General features: G+C 43.1%; 1 protein-coding gene and 1 pseudogene across 5 annotated transcripts in view; both read left to right on the top strand.

The window, feature by feature from the left end:
* Positions 1-10054, top strand: part of LOC124009903 (nuclear receptor coactivator 2-like) — a 61159-nt gene extending 51105 nt beyond the window's left edge. For 2 of the 5 annotated variants that reach the window (XM_046322145.1, XM_046322146.1), the window contains exons 14-21: positions 692-806; positions 3002-3161; positions 4221-4490; positions 5077-5154; positions 5527-6001; positions 6830-7013; positions 7695-7896; positions 9769-10054. In XM_046322145.1, the coding sequence (XP_046178101.1) occupies positions 692-806; positions 3002-3161; positions 4221-4490; positions 5077-5154; positions 5527-6001; positions 6830-7013; positions 7695-7896; positions 9769-9780 (1496 nt within the window). In that variant the 3' untranslated portion in view covers positions 9781-10054. The remainder of the gene's footprint in view (positions 1-691; positions 807-3001; positions 3162-4220; positions 4491-5076; positions 5155-5526; positions 6002-6829; positions 7014-7694; positions 7897-9768) is intronic. The other 3 variants (XM_046322149.1, XM_046322147.1, XM_046322148.1) reach the window with 3 other exon arrangements.
* A 7371-nt stretch (positions 10055-17425) lies between these two features.
* Positions 17426-22126, top strand: part of LOC124009406 — a 31512-nt pseudogene continuing 26811 nt past the window's right edge.

Consider the following 22126-nt stretch of genomic DNA (forward strand, 5'->3'; position numbering starts at 1 on the left):
AACAGACACACACACACACCTTGCCCCCGTTTCGCCAAACAGACACACACACACACCTTGCCCCCGTTTCGCCAAACACACACACACACCTTGCCCCCGTTTCGCCTAACACACACACACACACACACACACACACACACACACACACACACACACACACACACACACACACACACACACACACACACACACACACACACACACACACACACACACACACACACACCTTGCCCCCGTTTCGCCAAACAGACACACACACACACCTTGCCCCCGTTTCGCCAAACAGACACACACACACACCTTGCCCCCGTTTCGCCAAACAGACACACACACACACCTTGCCCCCGTTTCGCCAAACAGACACACACACACACCTTGCCCCCGTTTCGCCAAACACACACACACACCTTGCCCCCGTTTCGCCAAACACACACACACACCTTGCCCCCGTTTCGCCTAACACACACACACACACACACACACACACACACACACACACACACACACACACACACACACACACACACACACACACACACACACACACACACACACACACACACACCTTGCCCCCGTTTTGCCTAACACACACACACACACACACACCTTGCCTCTGTTTCCATCTAGAGCCCTATGAAGGCTATATTTGACCTTATTCTAAATCTTTTCAAAATGTCTGTTGAACAATCAGAGATGGAGATGGCTGGTCCTCCCTACCCAGGGCAGCAAGCACCGCCCAATCAGACTGCCCCGTGGCCTGACCGCATGATATCTGTAGACCGTGGACTTTATGACAACCAAAACAGGTAACTAGCTACACACGGTGCAGACAAGGGTTGAATATTTCCCCTGTTATTTTACATATGTTCCATCCCGAGAATATATCACTTTTCTTTTGGCTAACCCGGTATTTCCCGCCAAAACCGGAAGTGTCATTCAAGTGCATTATAAGGCATATATATAGGCCTATGTCTGGATTTGATCTAAAATTCTAACCTGATGAGCCATACATTAAATAAACGTTTGAGCCCTTCCATTAAAGAAATGTAATGAGCCCAAGCCCAAATGATTGTGCTGTTATTCAATACATATATGATATAGGCTACTGCACATTGCGCACGACAGAAAAACATAAAAACCCATAATGTAGCTAGCTATATGCTCTCTTGGGTAAATAAATGAAACTGGCTTCATTAGGCTAATCTCGTTGAGTGTGAACTGGATACTGTATAGTATTATATGGACTGGAATTACGCACATCGTTCAAACCTTGATACAGCAGAAGAGAACGTGGTTCTGGTGCAGCACACGCGGCGTACAAAGTTATAGGCTAGCGAATTTGATTTTAATATTGAAATATTAATAGGGCCTATTTGTAATAATTAGTTGTCTGACGCATATACACCTTTCATAATATTTCCCCTCATTTTATTAGCCTGCCTACCTCTCTCTCTCTCTCTATTGTTGCTTCATTCCTTCCTCGCTTTCAACAGTTAAATGAAATGTTTAGTTATCCTCGTCTTCATCATTCTCCTGACGCCAAAGGCTTTCACTTCTCTACACAACGATTGAATGGTTATGGGTCTGAATAAATAACTGCTATATCCTACCGCTCACGCTTCTATCAAACAACCGTTCTATTGGCTGCTGTATTAACATTCAGCAAACAAGGGCTTGCGTCCCTCTTCGAGTCGTCTATTGGTAGAAATGTCCAGCAAGCTATTCTAGTCTAGCTTTTCCTGCATGGGACTCGAGCTAAGGAGCGTTAATTTTCAGGAAAGAGGCCAGCAGAACACAGGTGCATCCGTATTTTGCGCAAGAGACGGAGACGCTTATTATACATAACCCATCATTCATTAGCTAAATATGAGGCTAAATATGAGGCTAAGACTCCATTGAATTCATTACCTGAAAGATTTAGGCCAGACCATCCATATATAGGCCTATCGATCTTGAACAGGTTGATCTATTTTGGATGCAATTCGACTGGCATTGATTGCGAGAGACGGAGAGAAAGACGGTGCTCGTGCTTGCACTGATTTTAAAGCAACGCTATTCGAGTGATGGGCTGTTTTAAAACCCTGCAGCTGCAATAAAATATATATAAACTGTCTTTACAATAATAAAAAATAAGGTAACCCCCGAAAGCCAGGTGGAGATGTGTAAAGACGCACATTCGGTCTTTATATTACTATATCAGAGGCTATGCTGCAGCAAAAATCATGACGAGATGATATGGCTACATGCATTGTGAACTGCGGTCCATACTGAGCTGGGCTGTCTGTCCCCGTTGACGATTCATCACGCAAGAAGAAGGCCATATAGAAGCTACATTTAGACATCACATATAATTTAACAGTTACATTCCATTTAACGTCATGCGGTTCATATACGTAATTTATTATAATTGACCGGTTTCTCAGTTATTTATCCTGGGAAAAGGGCGGTAAATCTCTGCAACCGGGTTCCAGCCGTTCAGTCCTAGTGGAGACCTCTTCTCTCAGTGACAGCACAACACACCTCACACGTCTCTAATCTCTGACACACTTGAAAATTGTGCACTATAGAGGTAATAAGGTGCCATTTCGGATGCAATGAACTGTCACATTCTGAACCTACTCTGGTTGTTCACTCACCAGATAATGAGAACATCCCAGACAAGTTGGAGCATGTTACTGTATGCTTGTGTCCTGAGTGCACAGTCAGTGGCTGTTGAGTTTGAAAGTTGTATGGTATGCACATGATGGTGTCTGTCTGATGAGAAGCAGGTGATTCTCACCGTAGTGACCTCCTCTGGCCACACGGCCCTCATCTGTCTGACCTCGATCTCTAACCTCCGACCTTGTGTTGTGGCATGTCGTGTTCTTGCACTTAACACCCACACTTTGTAAAAAGGGTCTACTTGCGATAACTGAAATGTCCTTGTTTTTTCCTACTGAACTTAGTCTGGATCAGAGTATCTGCTGAATGAACTAAATGTACTGAAATGTGTTCCTCACAGACAGGTGTATGGTAACCTCCAGGAGGAGGCGCTGTGTCCCCCCTCGCGGCCTGGGGAGGGGCCCTTGGATGGGGAAGCCCTGCTCAGCCAGCTCTACTCAGTGCTGAAAGACTTTGACGGCCTGGAGGAGATTGACCGCGCCCTGGGAATCCCTACTCTGGTCAGTCAGTTAATCTCTATTAGCCACTGTAATCTGCCCAGGCCACAAAGGTACGAGAGAGCTCATCTCCTATCTTTTCAATTGCCACTTCAAAATGGTGAAATCCCTTACTAATGGGGCAATCTGCAGTTGCTACATACATTTTTGAAGTGAATGATATGTACCCGTTGATTCTTGAATATTGTGATTTATAAATACCTAATGAGTTTAGTTCGACTTTCATTCCTCATTAAAACCTGCAATATAAGCTTGTTTTAGACCAATGTTTGTGAACAAGGTTAATGTAAACAAACACTCTATACCCTCAAAACATGGTTAAAACAATGATTTTGATATCATGGAAGGTCATTCCTTACAGTCCCTCAGCTTTTTACAGAAACGTTGGCGGTGAGATGCTTTGTTATTGTTTTAACTGCGCATTTCCCCTTTAATGGCGCTGGTCCAAAACCTGTTTTAGGATGGACAAGTGTGCCCTCTATCCAAGTCTATGACCCTGGCCAACAAGCCTATAGCAGGCAGGCAGCTGGGCTCAGCTACATTTTCCCTTTAGAGGGCTTATTGTAGTTCAGTACTGTAATTCAGTGACTTCTGTACAGTAGTTACTAATAATAATTTGGTGGGTGCTTATATTTGTCCTATTTCACACATGCACATGTGTGAATTCTGAATGTGTTTTTTGCATATCCCAACTCTCACACCCTCAGAGAGTGGGGTACCAGCCAGGGTCTGCCATTATCAATGGCGACTTTGGAGCAATTAGGGTTAGGTGCCTTGCTCAAGGGCGCATCGACAAATAGTAGTTTGTTTCCCCTAAGGTCTATATGGAATGTGTATGTTGCTGTGGATTCCGTTGTCATTTTATAAATGGATTGCGATATTATGCAAGTTGGTGTAAACTACAAAGTCTTAAATGAATTTAGCTGGCTAGTTTTGTTAGCAAGCCATTACTTATTAACGGAAAGAAGACGAGCCAAAACAAACAACACTGACCTATTGTATCATTTACAAATGCCCTGCTATGTGACTCCATTTCTTACCTTGTTTGATCGATCTTTGTAGGGCCAGCAAGTGGAGCAGGAGCAGTATCCTAGTCAGGAGTCGCCCATGATGAAGCCACCCATGTACAGCCAGCACTACCCCCAGGCTGGCAGCATGGCACAGGGCAACTACATGGGCCATCAAGACCCTGCCTTCCACGGTATGCCCGGTCTGATGGGCCAGCGGATGGGCTACCCCATGCTGCGACTCCCTGCCCGACCAGGAGGCCCGGTGCCCGCCCAGCCCAACAACCTGAGGCTGCAGCTGCAGCATCGACTACAGGCACAGCTGGTAGGGCGACACACCACCCCTGGAGCCCTCACTGTCATTTATATTGGCCCTGTTCTAATTCATGTCTTCATCTGCAAAGAAACATTTTAAAAGCTTGAAAAGATGTTCTAAATAATATATACTGTGGCCCAATATACTAACTTTCCCCTTTCAAAATCAGACACACCACACCTAGAGCCCTCATTGTAAATCATAAGGCATATATGAACATCCTGATCTGAAAAGGACAATTTATAGGCTAAATCTTGAAATGGTGTTGCATTTGGAATAAATACGATAATTGCACAACCCTGACCCTTCCCCGTCAAAATCATAAAGGAACTTGACATGTAAGACCATTGCAAACTGAACTGGACATCTGAAAATAAGAGCTTATAGTCTCCTCCTCTGAGGCAGCTTCTGCCGCCTGCTGGAGAGTTTGAGAAATGTATTAAACAAATTATAACGATGACTCAATGTTGTGCATTATCTTAATGTCTTTGGTCTTAATCACGTAATGGGCCTTACAGAATGGGAAGGTCTATGTAATGAACATATTTAAGTTGTTAAAATGTTTCAATTCATTTTCTTTCCTTTCTATTTTCAGCAGAATCGTCAGCCAATGATGAATCAGATGGGTGTGTCCAACATGAATTTACCTCTCAGACCCAGTGTACCCAACCAGGTTCGTCAAATACTGTAGCAGATCATTATTGTAACACAACAGCTCCATGTGTGTGTGACTCAAATCTGTTCCCAAGTATTCCCACAAATAAAAAAAGATTTGATCGCGTCTCAATGTAATCAAGGTGAGAAATTATTGTTATTTTAAAAAATAATATATTTTTGGGCTTAGTTGTGGTCAATTTACAGTGTACAAATTATTATAATTATGTTACGGCCCCCTGACCATCCACTGTGACAAAAATCGGCCTTATATATAGTCTACTTCTTTTGACCAGGGCCCATAGTGCACTATATAGGGGAAAGGGTGCCATTTGGGACGCACACTAAATGTCTTAAATCAAAATGTGTATTTGTCCGTCTGTCCTTCCAGGGAACCCTTAATGCTCAGATGTTGGCCCAGAGACAGAGGGAGTACCTGAGTAACCACCTACGGCAGCGCCAGCAGCACGTCCACCAGAGAGCCATGCTGATGCGGGCCCAGGGCCTCAACATCCCCCCCAACATGGCTGCTGGGGCAGTTGGACCCTCGCAGTCCCCCGGCATGCCACCCGGCACCAACCCTCGGATCCCCCAGGCAAACCCCCAGCAGTTCCCCTACCCGGCCAGCTACGGTACTGGGCTCACATCCCCACCGCCCTCCACCAGCCCCTTTTCCCCGCTGTCCCCTAGTCTCCCGGGGGCTCAGCAGCTCCTCTCCCCTCTCCACTCCTCCCCGATCCCGCATGGCTCCTCCCAGATGAGTCTGGCTAATCAGCAAGGGATGATGGGAAACGTAGGCGGACAGTTTGGAGCCGCAGTGAGTCCACAAATGCAGCAGCACAGTGCCTTCCAGTTTCCCAGCTCAGGTATACTCTAATACTGCCCGGTCACCTCGCTGTGTGTACTTCTGTCTCAGACACCATGGAGCATTGTGCTACTGGCTTCCTATCACATCTTAGGTTGAATTTGAACTGATAATCATTCTAATCATACACTGGTTTTATTTGGTGGCTGCGTGACTGTGTGGTGTTTTGTTTCTCTTAAGTTCTCCATTTTGTCATGGTTTCGCTGAACAGCAATGAAGTAGTATGCCTCATGTAACCTCCAAGTTCTATCTACCTGAAGAAATCCAAGGACTCACAATCCATAGTATTAACTAATCATTCTCTTGTCATGCTAGTTAAAACAATCCATTTCATATGATGCATGGATAAGAATTACAAAATAGCATGATCACATTTTCTATTGCTTTGTGTTGGTGCTGTTCACACAGGCTAATGGCTGTGGCTGGCCTGTAGTATTTTGACCAAGTTCCATCCCCCTCCTCTTACCCATTCACGTGACTATTGATTTTCTGCTTGTGCAACGTTTTGGACTCAACTGCATATGTTTTACTTTACTGGCTCTTCCTGTATTTCTGTTTCTTCCTGCCTGAACATACCTGCTGCAGGCAACTACAACACACAGCTTATCTTTAGCCTGGTCCCAGGTATGTTTGTGCTCTCTTACCAACTTCATTGCTGTCATTGTCAAGTCAAACATGGCATGACAATGAGTGACAAAGACTTGGAATGATGGCACAAGCAGACTGCACCTCAAGCGATCTTGTCTTGACAATTTAAATGTGTTTGGGTGTTTTCTGCTCTACTCCAGCCCTCCGTATTGATAACATATCTCCTTGTTGGTCCTGTCAGGTATCAACCAGCAGCAGCAGGATGCAGGCTTCATCGGCGCCACCACCCCCCAGAGCCCTGTCATGTCCCCCCGCATGAGCCATGTCCAGAGCCCCATGATGCAACAGCAGACTCAGGCCAACTCCACCTACCAGCCATCCTCTGAGATGAACGGCTGGCCTCAGGGCAACATGTCAGGAAACAGGTTAGACTGACTGGCAGCTCTGACTAGATTTCTGATATATTAATTTTGCAACCATATCAGTTATCTTCGGAAAGGGTTTCCAAAAATTCTGGTTGGGGGGTTACCTGAATCAGGAGGGAATATGCAGGAAATCTGTAATTCCTCATCCAGACATTCTGGTTGGGGGGGTTACCTGAATCAGGAGGGAATATGCAGGAAATCTGTAATTCCTCATCCAGACATTCTGGTTGGGGGGTTACCTGAATCAGGAGGGAATATGCAGGAAATCTGTAATTCCTCATCCAGACATTCTGGTTGGGGGGTTACCTGAATCAGGAGGGAATATACAGGAAAACTGTAATTCCTCATCCAGACATTCTGGTTGGGGGGTTACCTGAATCAGGAGGGAATGTGCAGGAAATCTGTAATTCCTCATCCAGACATTCTGGTTGGGGGGTTACCTGAATCAGGAGGGAATATACAGGAAATCTGTAATTCCTCATCCTACTACTAACCTATGCATTTAGCGTCTATTTAGTTGTCATGGTTCTTATGATCATATACTTATGTGTTGACTTTGCATGAATGTATACTGTCTGTAGAATGTATCCAGTATGCTCTCATTATACAAATTCTTTCATCAACCTGTGGTAAAATCAGTGACTTGAATATGTACTTTTTTGTTTCCATGTTCCATTACAGCATGTTCACGCAACAGTCTCAGCAGTACGTGCCCCAACAGCCTAACAGTGGAATGTACAACGGCAGCAACACCAACCCGAACATGAGCAGTGTCCCCATGGCCTCCAACGGCAGCATGAGCAACATGAACCAAATGTCAGCAGGCCAGATGACCATGACCTCTGTGTCTACAGAAAGCCTTTCCTCCATGGGCCCTGAGCAGGTGAGGGGAGAGAAAGGGGGTGTGTGGGGGCTGTGTAATGAGTGTGTGTGGGGGCTGTGTAATGAGTGTGTGTGGGGCTGTGTAATGAGTGTGTGTGGCTGTGTAATGAGTGTGTGTGGCTGTGTAATGTGTGTGTGTGGGGCTGTGTAATGAGTGTGTGTGGGGCTGTGTAATGTGTGTGTGTGGGGCTGTGTAATGAGTGTGTGTGGGGCTGTGTAATGAGTGTGTGTGGGGCTGTGTAATGACTGTGTGTGGCTGTGTAATGTGTGTGTGTGGGGCTGTGTCATGAGTGTGTGTGTGTGTGTGTGGGGCTGTGTAATGAGTGTGTGTGTGTGTGGGGCTGTGTAATGTGTGTGTGTGGGGCTGTGTAATGTGTGTGTGTGGGGCTGTGTAATGAGTGTGTGTGTGTGTGGGGCTGTGTAATGAGTGTGTGTGTGTGTGTGTGTGTGGGGCTGTGTAATGAGTGTGTGTGTGGGGCTGTGTAATGAGTGTGTGTGTGTGTGGGGCTGTGTATTGAGTGTGTGTGGGGCTGTGTATAATGTGTGTGTGTGGGGCTGTGTAATGAATGTGTGTGTGTGTGTGGGGCTGTGTAATGAGTGTGTGTGGGGCTGTGTATAATGTGTGTGTGTGGGGCTGTGTAATGAGTGTGTGTGTGTGTGTGTGTGTGTGTGTGTGTGTGTGTGTGTGTGTGTGTGTGTGTGTGTGTGTGTGTGTGTGTGTGTGTGTGTGTGTGTGTGTGGGGCTGTGTAATGAGTGTGTGTGGGGCTGTGTATAATGTGTGTGTGTGTGTGTGTGTGTGTGTGTGTCTGTGTAATGAGTGTGTGGGTCTGTGTAATGAGTGTGTGGGTCTGTGTAATGAGTGTGTGGGTCTGTAATGAGTGTGTGTGTGTGTGTGTGTGTGTGTGTGTGTGTGTGTGTGTGTGTGTGTGTGTGTGTGTGTGTGTGTGTGTGTGTGTGTGTGTGTGTGTGTGTGTGTGTGTGTGTGTGGGCTGTGTGTGTGTGGGGGGGGCTGTGTGTAATGAGTGTGTGTGTGGGGGGGCTGTGTAATGAGTGTGTGTGTGGGGGGCTGTGTAATGAGTGTGTGTGTGTGGGGGCTGTGTAATGAGTGTGTGTGGGGGGCTGTGTAATGAGTGTGTGTGGGGGGGCTGTGTAATTAGTGTGTGTGTGGGGGGGCTGTAATGTGTGGGGGGGGGGGGGTGCGCTATGTAATGAGTGGGGGGGGGCTGTGTAATGAGTGTGTGTGTGTGGGGCTGTGTGTGTGTCCAGTGCCTGTTCCACCTACCCCTGTGTGTACTGTAGTTTCTCTTTAGCGATTTAGAAGTACTTTAATAAAAAGCTCTTTACCAGAGGATCTGCCCTCAGTCGCTTGCCAGCTAGTACTGGTTTGCTTGCTATGTATGCAGTGGACTTTGATGCATAGTAGTAGACTGCTTCCCCAATTGGTACTATAATGTCCCACATTTTACTCTACTTTTGACCAGAGCCTTATGGACCCTGGTATAAAGTAGAGCACTATTGAGGGAATAGGTTGTCGTTTGGGAGGCAGCCTTAGTGTGGTGATGTAGTGGAACATTAAACAAAAGTCTCCAACTTCCACAGGTGAATGATAATGGCTTGAGACGAGGCGATAGCCTCATTCTAGAACAGTTAGGATTGACATGTGAAGCAACTCGAGCGAGTAACGTTTCAACATATGTTGTCTGCCCAACATTAAGGATTTAAAAACGTTTACACATCAAAACAGACCGCACCGATGGGTCATCGAGGGCATACGTCCTACATCCTTCAAATCCCCTGTGTCTCTTTTAGAATTTTGTCAGTCTTATTTCACTGAATTCTGCCTTAAAATGATATAACCATGTTCTTTTTCAGAACTATTGCTAACCCCGGTCAATTGTGGGACAACACAGTATAAATGGCCAACACCCAATGAAAACACTGGCATCCAACCAATCAAGGAGCTCCTGCAGTTCTACCTGGGTCTTTGATTGGACAAAGACTCATCTACTGAAGAACACAACTTCCTGAACCAACCAACTTCATTCACCTTAGTGTGACTTAGGTCCTACACACACACACACACACACACACACACACACACACACACACACACACACACACACACACACACACACACACACACACACACACACACACAATGGACAAACACACATGTAGCTAGGACGATAAACTGAAATTATCAACACCAACCATACCGACCACTTCTCGCAGGCATTTTGCCTATACTAGAGAAATGTGAAGTTTGAAATGAAATACAGTACCAGTTAAAAGTTTGGACACACCTACTCATTCCAGGTAAGATAATAGTGAAGACATCAAAACTATGAAATAACACATGGAATCATGTAGTAACCAAAAAAGTGTTAAACAAATCAAAATATATTGGAAATTTGAGGTTCTTCAAAGTAGCCACCCTCTGCCTTGATGACATCTTTGCACACTCTTTGCATTCTCTCAACCAGCTTCACCTGGAATGCTTTTCCAACAGTCTTGATGGAGTTCCCACACCTGCATGGCACTTGTTGGCTGCTTTTCCTTCACTCTGTGGTCCAACTCATCTCAAACCATTTCAATTGGGTTGAGGTCGGGTGATTGTGGTGGCCAGGTCATCTGATGCAGCACTCCATCACTCTCCTTCTTGGTTAAATAGCCCTTATACAGCCTGGAGGTGTGTTGGGTCATTGTCTTGTTGAAAAACATGATAGTCCCACTTAGCGCAAACCAGATGGGATAGCGTTATCGCTGCAGAATGCTGTGGTAGCAATGCTGGTTAAGTGTAACTTGAATTCTAAATAAATCAGACCGTGTCACCAGCAATACACCATCACACCACCTCCTCCATACTTCACGGTGGGAACCACACATGCAAAGATCACCTACTCTTCGTCTCACAAAGACACAGTGGTTGGAACCAAAAATCTCAAATTTGAACTCATCAGACCAAAGGACAGATTTCCACCAGTCTAATGTTCATTGCTTGTGTTTATTTGCTCAAGCAAGTCTCTTCTTATTATTGGTGTCCTTTTAGTTGTGGTTTCTTTGCAGCAATTCTACCATGAAGGCATGATTCACGCAGACTCCTCTGAACAGTTGATGTTGAGATGTGTCAGTTACTTGAACTCTGAAGAATTTATGTGGGCTGCGATTTCTGAGGCTGGTAACTCTAATGAAGTTATCCTCTGCAGCTTTCCTGTTTCAGTTTCATCATAGCGCTTGATGGTTTTTGCTACTGCATTTGAAGAAACTTTCAAAGTTCTTAAAATGTTCTGTGTTGACTGACCTTTATGTCTTAAAGTAATGGACTGTCATTTCTTTGCTTATTTGAGCTGTTCTTGCCATAATATGGACTTGGTCTTTTACCACAGAGGGTTATCTTCTGTATACCTCCCCTATCTTGTCACAACACAACTGATTGGCTCAAATGCATTAAGAAGGAAATAAATTCCCGTTAATTGAAATGCATTCCAGGTGAGTACCTCCATAAAACTGGTTTAGAGAATGCCAAGAGTGTGCAAAGCTGTCATCAAGGCAAAGGGTGGCTACTTTGAAGAATCTCAAATAAATAAAATATTTAGATTTGTTTAACACTTTTTATGGTTACTACATGATTCCATATGTGTTATTTCATAGTTTTGATGTCTTCACTATTATTCTACAATGTAGAAAATAGTAAAAATAAAGAATAACCCTTGAATGGGTAGGTGTCCAAACCTTTTGCCTGGTGCTGTAGGTTTGCTAATATGGGTTAATGTTAATGTGACAATTGTAGGCTACAACCATAGTAGTAGTAGTTTAAAGGATACTAAATTAACTGTGGTAAACTTATCGTTCTATTTATCATTATCGCATCAAGTCAGGCAATTTGTCGCACCGTAGATTTTTGTCCATATCGTCCAGACACACTTGCATACACACACATACACACACACATACACACACACATACACACAAAGAAAATGGATACAGACAAATACACGTATACACACATGCATACAACGGACCCATACTCACAGAATATAGACTCCAAACTGATCCTGTCAGCAGACATCTGGTCAGATGAATGTATTAATTAAGGGACAGAACCCAGACTAGCTCCCCCCAGAAAATACCCTCTTTACTACTCTCTCTCCGGGTCTTTTTTTCAAATAACAATATTTTCTTTGTGCGTTTGTGCTGTATACACATGCACGGGTGTGAGGCAAGTGATATACTATAAATGGCTCGAAGAGCATAAACTATACAATTGTGTTTGATTTTGAATGGTTATATTGTAAGCCTAACTAAAGTAGTCTCTTGAAAGGTTTATAAAATAAATGTTTTACAGGTATTTATAGTTTTTAAACTTTAGAAACATTATTTGTATGACACTATATAAGAGGGAGGAAATGGTTAAGTGACTTAACAAGTATCCCTTAAAATGTTACCTTATTGTGTCTAATTGAATTCCATATTTTAAGTCCTGTAGTTTTAGATGAAATGTTAAAGTGAATACCCCTGCTGCGATATGTATGAAGGTGAATGTTCATAGGTTGTGTATATATTGCAGTATAAATTAATGAAATAAGATGTCTGTTTTCTCTCCAGCCTGGTGTTACAAAAAACAACCACTGAAATGTGACCAACAGTCATATCGTTTGAGTTGATGAACTCACTTTTTTCAGGGTTTCAACTTCTTGCGTAAGGATTTTTCCTTGCACTTCACCTCAACCTCACAATGAAAGGAATGGACAGGCCTGCCAACAGGCATAACTCAATTCTTTAGAGTGGTCTTTGACTGTTGATTGGGGGTAATGTCTATAGATCACCTGGAAGGTACAAAACAAGTTCTGCTTCAGTCGTGTAAAATGGACAGGCAATATGAATTTTCCACACCATATTCCTGTACTACTCCAGTTTAGTTATAGTCTGTAAGCACATAGCAAATCTCACAGAATTTATAATTTAGCAATTATTTTATATATAATTTTGCTTTTTTTTTGTTGAAAAATGTGAAAATTCCAAATTGTCTGCAAACGCTGAAATGAAGTTGGCCTCACATAAATCAAGTGTTTGTGAAAATGTGTGTCCAGAAAATATCTTTTTTGTAGGTTTGCACTGGTTATTATGATGTCTCTTTGATGCTGCAAAGGATATTTCTTATTTTTGTGATGGCCAATTTCTCCCAATTCATTCAACATTTTCCTAAACCAGACATTTTTTTAAGAGTTGAGCAATTTTTGAAGATTAGGATGCTCTGATGCAAATTTAAGTCACAAAAAAAAGGAAAGCAAAAAACAATTGTCATAGAATGGATGGACTGCTCTCGTTGCAAATCCAAAGATTTTATTATACAACCTTTAAAATAAACGTAAGCCATGAAGTGTTACTGTGTTAACAGCCTTTTGTAAGGTATGCATCTTGGCAATCACAACGACAAGTTTTAACGAAAGAGTGTGCATACAAATATTAAGTTCACTCACAAGGTTTGGTTGAATTGAATTCGTTTTTCTTCTCTGATTCTGACTGATCAATACTTTTTTTTGTTGAAAAAAATGTTTTTAATTTATAGTTTGCTATTTGATCAATTGGTAAATATTACATGCAAGTACCTTAACATGCTAAAGACCTAGCATAATGCCTTAGACCTGTTTTTCTGTATCGTGTATTACTGTGAAGTTGACAGTTGTATCCTATATGTCTAGTGAGATGACAATACTGAAGTGTGCATCGTCACTTAATGGCCATGTCTGAAATGGCACCCTATATAGGATGCCGTTTCAGATGCAGCCATTGTACTTGTGCTATGGTTAGACTACTACACCCCTGGCTTATTTGGTTGGTTCTCACAGTAGATCTTTTTTTTTCTTTTCCCCCACATTTTATTTGTGATCAGTTGTGGGTTGTATTATTTGTACAGTTGTTTCATATTGACTGTCTTTTAAGGTGAGTATGTAAACAACAAAATGGTAAATCAAAGCAATATTGTAAAACAAGAGTTTTCGTGTAGAAAGCTCATTGTTACGGTTCAGAAATGTATTTTTGCAGGTGTGATGTTCATATTAAATAGCACTATGTTCACCTGCATCGATGTTCATCCACTGTGGGCATTTTATGCAAAATTAATTTACACCTTATGCAAGCTGTTGACTAATATTGCTTTTGCCAATGCTGCTTGCTAATTTATGATTTATGGCATTGTAAATAAATTATTTTTATTATGTTGATTGAAGTGTAATGACTGATTTCACTTGGTCTACAATTTTTGTCTCTATCCCATAAGGTTGACAGAATATTATTATTCAGTTTCCAGACTAATTATTATGTAATGTAATCAGTTAGCCACACTTTGTAGTAACAACTGTTACATGTATTACAACAGGGTATCTGTGTACCTTTGACTTTTTCCCCACATTTTGTTGTTACAGCCTGAACTCAAAATGGATTAAAATATTGTCACAGGCCTACGAACAATAATACCCCATAATGTCAAAGTGGAGTTGTGTTTTTAGACGTTTTTACAGAGTAAAAATGAAAAGCTGAAAAGTGTCGAGTGGAAGTATTCAGTCCCTTTAGTTGTCAAACCTAAATAAGTTCAGGAGGGAAAATGTGCTTGACAAGTCACAGAAGTCGCATGGACTCAGTGTGCAAAAAGTGTTTTAACATGATTTTTGAATGACTACATCTCTACCCACACATACAGTGGGGCAAAAAAGTATTTAGTCAGCCACCAATTGTGCAAGTTCTCCCACTTAAAAAGATGAGAGGCCTGTAATTTTCATCATAGGTACACTTCAACTATGACAGACAAAATGAGAAGAAAATAAATCCAGAAAATCACATTATAGGATTTTAATACATTTATTTGCAAATTATGGTGGAAAATAAGTATTTGGTCACCTACAAACAAGCAAGATGTCTGGCTCTCACAGACCTGTAACTTCTTCTTTAAGAGGCTCCTCTGTCCTCCACTCGTTACCTGTACTAATGGCACCTGTTTGAACTTGTTATCAGTATAAAAGACACCTGTCCACAACCTCAAACAGTCACACTCCAAACTCCACTATGGCCAAGACCAAAGAGCTGTCAAAGGACACCAGAAACAAAATTGTAGACCTGCACCAGGCTGGGGAGACTGAATATGCAATAGGTAAGCAGCTTGGTTTGAAGAAGTCAACTGTGGGAGCAATTATTAGGAAATGGAAGGCATACAAGACCACTGATAATCTCTCTCGATCTGGGGCTCCACGCAAGATCTCACCCCGTAGGGTCAAAATGATCACAAGAACGGTGAGCAAAAATCCCAGAACCACACGGGAGGACCGAGTGAATGACCTGCAGAGAGCTGGGACCAAAGTAACAAAGCCTACCATCAGTAACACACTACGCCGTCAGGGACTGAAATCCTGCAGTGCCAGACGTGTCCCCCTGCTTAAGCCAGTACATGTCCAGGCCCGTCTGAAGTTTGCTAGAGAGCATTTGGATGATCCAGAAGAAGATTGGGAGAATGTCATATGGTCAGATGAAACCAAAATAGAACTTTCTGGTAAAAACTCAACTCGTCGTGTTTGGAGGACAAAGAATGCTGAGTTGCATCCAAAGAACACCATACCTATTGTGAAGCATGGGGGTGGAAGAATCATGCTTTGGGGCTGTTTTTCTGCAAAGGGACCAGGAAGACTGATCCATGTAAAGGAAAGAATGAATGGAGCCATGTATCGTGAGATTTTGAGTGAAAACCTCCTTCCATCAGCAAGGGCATTGAAGATAAAATGTGGCTGGGTCTTTCAGCATGACAATGATCCCAAACACACCGCCCGGGTAACGAAGGAGTGGCTTCGTAAGAAGCATTTCAAGGTTCTGGAGTGGCCTAGCCAGTCTCCAGATCTCAACCCCATAGACAATAATTGGGGGGAATTGAAAGTTCGCGTTGCCCAGCAACAGCCCCAAAACATCACTGCTCTAGAGGAGATCTGCATGGAGGAATGGGCCAAAATACCAGCAACCGTTTGTGAAAACCTTGTGAAGACTTACAGAAAACGTTTGACCTCTGTCATTGCCAACAAAGGGTATATAACAAAGTATTGAGATAAACTTTTGTTATTGACCAAATGTTTTCCAGCATTATTTACAAATAAATTCATTAAAAATCCTACAATGTGGTTTTCTGGATTTTTTTTTCTCATTTTGTCTGTCATAGTTGAAGTGTACCTATGACAATTACAGGCCTCTCTCATCTTTTTAAGTGGGAGAACTTGCACAATTGGTGGCTGACTAAATACTTTTTTGCCCCACTGTAGTTATCTGTAAGGTCCCTCAGTCGAGCATTGAATTTCAACCACAAAGGCCAGGGATATTTTCTACCTATTGGTATATATATTTTTAAATTACAACAACAAAAAAGCAGACATTGAATATTCCTTTGAGCATGGTGGAGCAAGTTATTAATTACACTTTGGATGGTGTATCAATACATCCAGTCACTACAAAGATAGAGGCGTCCTTCCTAACTCAGTTACTGAAGAGGAATGAAACCGCTCACGGATTTCACCATTGAAGCCAATGGTGACTTTAAAAACAGAATTTAATGGCTGTGATTGGACAAAACTGAGGATGGATCAACAACATTGTAGTTACGTCACAATACTAACCTAAATGACAGTGAAAAGGAAGCCTGTACAGAACAAAACTATTCCAAAATGTGCATCATGTTTGCAATAAGGCCACCGGCAGACCATGAACAGCTGCATGGTCAAACTGCAAAACATTTGGCAACAAAATGCACTTGAATGCCTGAATACAATGTATTATGTTTGCGACAAATCCAACAACCTATCACTGAGTACCACTCTTCATATTTTCAAACATGGTGGTGGCTACATCGTGTTTTGTGTATGCTTGTCATTTTACTATGAAATAGTCAAAATAATGATAAACCCTGTGACGAGTAGGTGTCCAAACTTGACGTACTGTAATTACTAATACATTTGGAAAAATGTCTAAAAACATTTTTCACTTTGTCATTATGGGGTACTGTGTGTAGATGGGTGAGAGGAATCAAATCTATTTAATCCATTTTGAATTCAGGCTGTAACAACAAAATGTGGAATAATTCAAGGGGTATGAATACATTCTGAAGGCACTGTATGTACATCGCCTGGTTGGGCCATCCTGTGTTCTTCCCCTTATCAGCAGAGGGCATAATTGTCCAGCAGATAACATTTTATTTTACAGAACACACAGAAAATACATACCATCCAATAAAGCTGAAAAAATGCGACTATATCAGTATTTTTTTTTAAAAATAGTATGAAGTAAAGTATAATTTCTCCGAATGCAACGAAGTCATAGACACGCATGATTGAACTTAAGATAACAGGCATTGCATTTGCCAGACGCAGAAGCAAACTGCGACTGGCAACTGCTCACAAGTCGCCATTGACCATTAACACAAGTACTGGGCTTTGTACAATAAGCTGATTCTAGATCTGTTTTTAGGGGCAACTTCACCCCCAAGCATTAGCATCACTTCATATGGCCACAGATAGAACAATGAGTTATAAAAATATTTAATATGGCCACACGACACTTCCGCCCCAGTAAAATCGAACCAGTGAGGGGCCTCGGAAGCTACATACTACCCGGGTCGTGGTAAACAACTTCATTCTCTTCAGTGAGTCAGAATGTAAAGCTAAAGACAGGGATGACGAGATCTTTGTCCGGTGCAATTTGATAACGGCCGTCAAAATGGGTTTTAAATTGGACCTTTAAATGAAGAATCAAGGGCCCTGCTATTACTTAAAATCGTCAGGTTTGTTAGCGATTGTATTTTAATTAACAGCTATTATTAGCTAGCTACAAGCCTGCCACCAGCAGCAGCCGCTCGCCAGAGCTAGCCGCAGTGTTTACTAGGCGACTGTAGATAACGTTAGCTAGCTACTTATTTATGCCTATTTTTTATGTAGGGGCTGTAATGAAAACTAGTCGACGTCGGTACATGCTAGATGGCCATTCAACGGTGTTTTTAGTAGCATGTCAGTTTTTTTATTGTTGTTGAATGTCAATACTGGTTTCATTTGTTCGTTTTCATGTCTAACGTTAACAATTATCAGCCTAGCTAATCAAAACATACAGATTATGTTACGACAATGACAGCTAACCTTTAGGTGGTACTGGGAAGGTGAAAACACTCAATATGTCTGAAATGTATTACTTTCTTCTTTTTGTAAAGGGGATTCCAGGGGGACCATGTCAACTCTGCCGTGTCATCGACCCAATACCATTTTCTTTCTGTTTGACTCAAAACACCAACATCCTCTACTGACTCAGTTAACGCTAGTGATGGTGAGCATCTGCAGCGGCTAAAGGCATGGCAGACAATCTACGACAGAGGCCTCGAGCTCCAGAATCAGATGCTGGCAGAGCACAAGGGTTCGCGAGATAAACATAGAGGCAGTGCAAAGATAAGCCAACGCAGAAACCATTATCCCTTATTTTCTCACTTTTATTGGACCTGGCTTGCAGCCCAAAGCTGTTTTTTACTGGATGAAGTGTGTATATTATAGTGTAAGTGGTGTCAGCTATTGAACGCAGTGACTGGACTTTTAAACTTACTCTTGTGAATTCAGCCAGCTCATCAACAAAACACAATGGCATCTGATGACCACAAGGAGACAGAGAATGACCTGTCAGAACCACTTCAAGCGGATGATGAGTTATTGAGTCAGTATGAGGAGGAGGACCCTGCTAGCACTAACTTCAAATCCCAAAGTTTACCTGCTCTGAATGACTCAGGCCAGCAAAGCAAGTCCTTGTTGGCCAAGTCTATGCAGCAGCAGGTGTCAATAACGGAGGAAAAGTGCGCTGAATTAATCCAACTCCCACAGAGGATCAACCTGAACCAACCTCTACCTGAATCCTCCACTAGGACTAATGTTAACTATTCCCCTTCCAGTTCTAGTGTGGTGGGGATCAGTAGTTCATTTAACACGGAGACACAGGTGAGCAAGCCCAGGAGTAAAACCCCAACGAGGCAAGGCTTCCTCACCTCGAGGTTACCCCTGATGCGTTTACCCACTAGGAAATACATTAATGCAATTCTCGAAGACTCTCGCTGTTTTTTATTTTGCATGTGCTACCTGACATTCATCCAGTCACTGATGGTGTCTGGCTACCTTAGTAGTGTCATCACCACCATAGAGAAGAGGTACAGCCTCCGGAGCTCTGAGTCCGGCCTGCTCGTCAGCTGCTTTGACATAGGCAGTCTGCTGGTGGTGGTCTTCATCAGTTACTTCGGAGGCCGAGGGCAGAGGCCCAGGTGGTTGGCAGTGGGTGCGGTGTTCATAGCCGTCGGAGCAGCACTCTTCTCATTGCCTCACTTCATCTCCCCTCCGTACCAAATCCTGGAGGTGAACTCGTCCCGGGGCAACGAGGGCCTGTGTATGAACAACAACGGTAGTGGCAAGGACTTCCTGGATGTGTCTTGTCCCAGAGACCAGGAGGGTAATGAGCACAACCTGTACGTGGCCCTGTTCATCATTGCACAGATACTGGTAGGCATGGGGTCGACACCCATCTACACCCTGGGACCCACCTACCTGGACGACAACGTCAAGAAGGAGAATGCCTCTCTTTATCTAGGTAAGACGTGAGTGTGTGTGTGAGATGGGGTGTGAAAGGTCCGAAAGACTACACAACGCACAGGAAATAAACTAGGAGATAAAGGAGAAAGGCAACTCGGCTAGCCACCTCTGTGCCAGATTTACTGACTAGGTCTACTGTTTGGGTTCAGATAGAATGTTTCCTACTGCCTTTCCACCTGCCTCTGCCTATACACAAGGCCTTACAATACATTATGACATTGGCTACTTAAACTTTGACTTCAGTTATTCAATCAATCCTTGTCCCTAGATCTTTTCTCTCCAGTGGTCTGAAACAAGGTAAACCTAATTAAGGCCTAAACAATGAAAATAAAGAATAGTTATGATACAGGCCTGTATTCTGTGGTCACCCATGTCTGGTGCCTGCCTCCAGTACACTCAGAGAAAATAAACTCCACAAAATAATTAGCTCCCGTTTGTGTCCCAAATGGCACCGTGCTCCCTATATAGTGCACTTCTTTTGACTAGAACCCTCTAAAGAAAGCCTTTGACACAGCCCAAAGTCAGTCCCCTTTCTTCTCCTAGACCCAGTCTAACGGTGTTCTCGTGGAAGGCCGGTTCACAAAGGACTGAGCAGCTTTGATCATGCGGTCACTTGGTGCCAGCTGTACAATGGCTGGATACACACTGGCCAAGATGTGACAGAACTTGGTCCATCATTTCCTGTCTGGCTAGCAGGAACACGAAGGCAGACTCTGGTCAAATGTAGTGCACTATATAGGGAATAAGGTGCCATTTGGGACATAGACTAGAGTGGACATAATGGTCTTTAACAGATCTGAATTCAGTCTGATAGAGCCACAGACAGACAGTTACTCTGAGGACAGGACATAACTCTTAGGTAATGGATCAAATGTTTATTCGTTGTATGTTATTCACTGAGTTCCAGGAAAAGGGATTTATAGGCTTTGGAAACCAGAGAATGAACCTATAGTTAGTCCAAAAAAGGCTAGATAACCAGATGTTCTTTTACATATTAATAGGGTTCTTACAGTAGCTTTTAATCTAAGATTATACATACTACTGTGTATATAATCTCAAAACAGTGTGAGATTTTATTGGTACTAGGTTTATTAGGTCAGGTTGTCATGAGTGTGCCCATGATTGACCAACACAATAAAACATCATTATTTTCTTGGACTCCATAGGCGAGGGAGTAAACTCCAACTGGAAAATAAAATTGATGACATACGATTTAAGATTATCCTACCAACGGGACATTAAAAACTGTAATATCTTGTGTTTCACCGAGACGTGGCTGAACGATGATACGGATAATATAGAGCTGGCGGAATTTTCCGTGCATCGGCAGAACAGAGAAGCTACGTCTGGTAAGACGAGGGGTGGGGGTGTGTGTCCATTTGTCAAAAACAGCTGGTGCGCAATGTCTAATATTAAAGAAGTCTCAAATTATTGCTCGCCTGAGGTAGTGTGGTCTACAGATTATCATAAGGTACTCTATCTGCCAAGAGTTCTCATCTATATAATTCATAGGCTTCGATTTACCACCACAGAACAAAGCTGGCACTAAGACCATGCTCAACCAGCTCTATAAGGCCCTAATCAAAAGAGTAAATGCACACCCAGAAGCGGTGTTCCTGTGGCCGAGGACTTTAATGCAGGCAAACTTAAATACGTTGTACCAAATTTTTACCAGCATGTCACATGTGCAACCAGATGGGAAAAAACCTAGACCACCTTTACTCCACACACAGAGATGCATACAATGCTCTCCCCTGCCTTCCATTTAGCTAATCTGACCATAACTCTATCCTCCTGATTCCTGCTTACAAGCAAAGACTAAAGCTGGAAGTACCAGTGACTCGCTCAATACGGAAGTGGTCAGATGACGCGGATGCGACACTACAGGACTGTTTTGCTAGCAGATACTGGAATATGTTTCAGGATTCCTCCAATGGCATTGAGGAGTACATCGCCTTCATCAATAAGTGCATTGACGATGTCGTCCCCACAGTGACCTACGTACACATCCCAACCAGAAGCCAATGAATTACAGGCCACATCTGCATCGAGCCAAAGGCTAGAGCTGCCGCTTTCAAGGAGCGGGAGACGAATCCGGACGCTTAAAAGAAATCCCGCTATGCCCTCAGACGAACAACCAAACAAGCAAAGCATCAATACAGGATTAAGATTGAATCCTACTACATCGGTTCTGACGCTCGTCGGATGTGGCAGGGCTTGAAAACTATTATGGACTACAAAGGGAAACTCAGACGCGAGCTGCCCAGTGATGCAAGCCTACCAGACGAGCTAAATGCCTTTTTATGTTGGCTTCGAGGTAACCAACACTGAAGCATACACAAGAGCACCAGCTGTTCCGGATGACTGTGTGATAATGCTCTCGGTAGCCGATGTGAACAAAACCTTTTTAAACAGGTCAACATTCACAAAGCCGCTGGGCCAGACGGATTACCAGGATGTGTACTCAAAGCATGCGCCGACCAACTGTCAAGTGTCTTCAATCACATTTTCAACTTCTCCCTGACCAAGTCTGTAATACCTACATGTTTCAAGCAGACCACCATATTCCCTGTGTCCAAGGAAGTGAAGGT

The sequence above is a fragment of the Oncorhynchus gorbuscha genome, linkage group LG22, assembly GCF_021184085.1.
Source record: "Oncorhynchus gorbuscha isolate QuinsamMale2020 ecotype Even-year linkage group LG22, OgorEven_v1.0, whole genome shotgun sequence".
In the NCBI taxonomy this organism is placed as follows: Eukaryota; Metazoa; Chordata; class Actinopteri; order Salmoniformes; family Salmonidae; genus Oncorhynchus; species Oncorhynchus gorbuscha.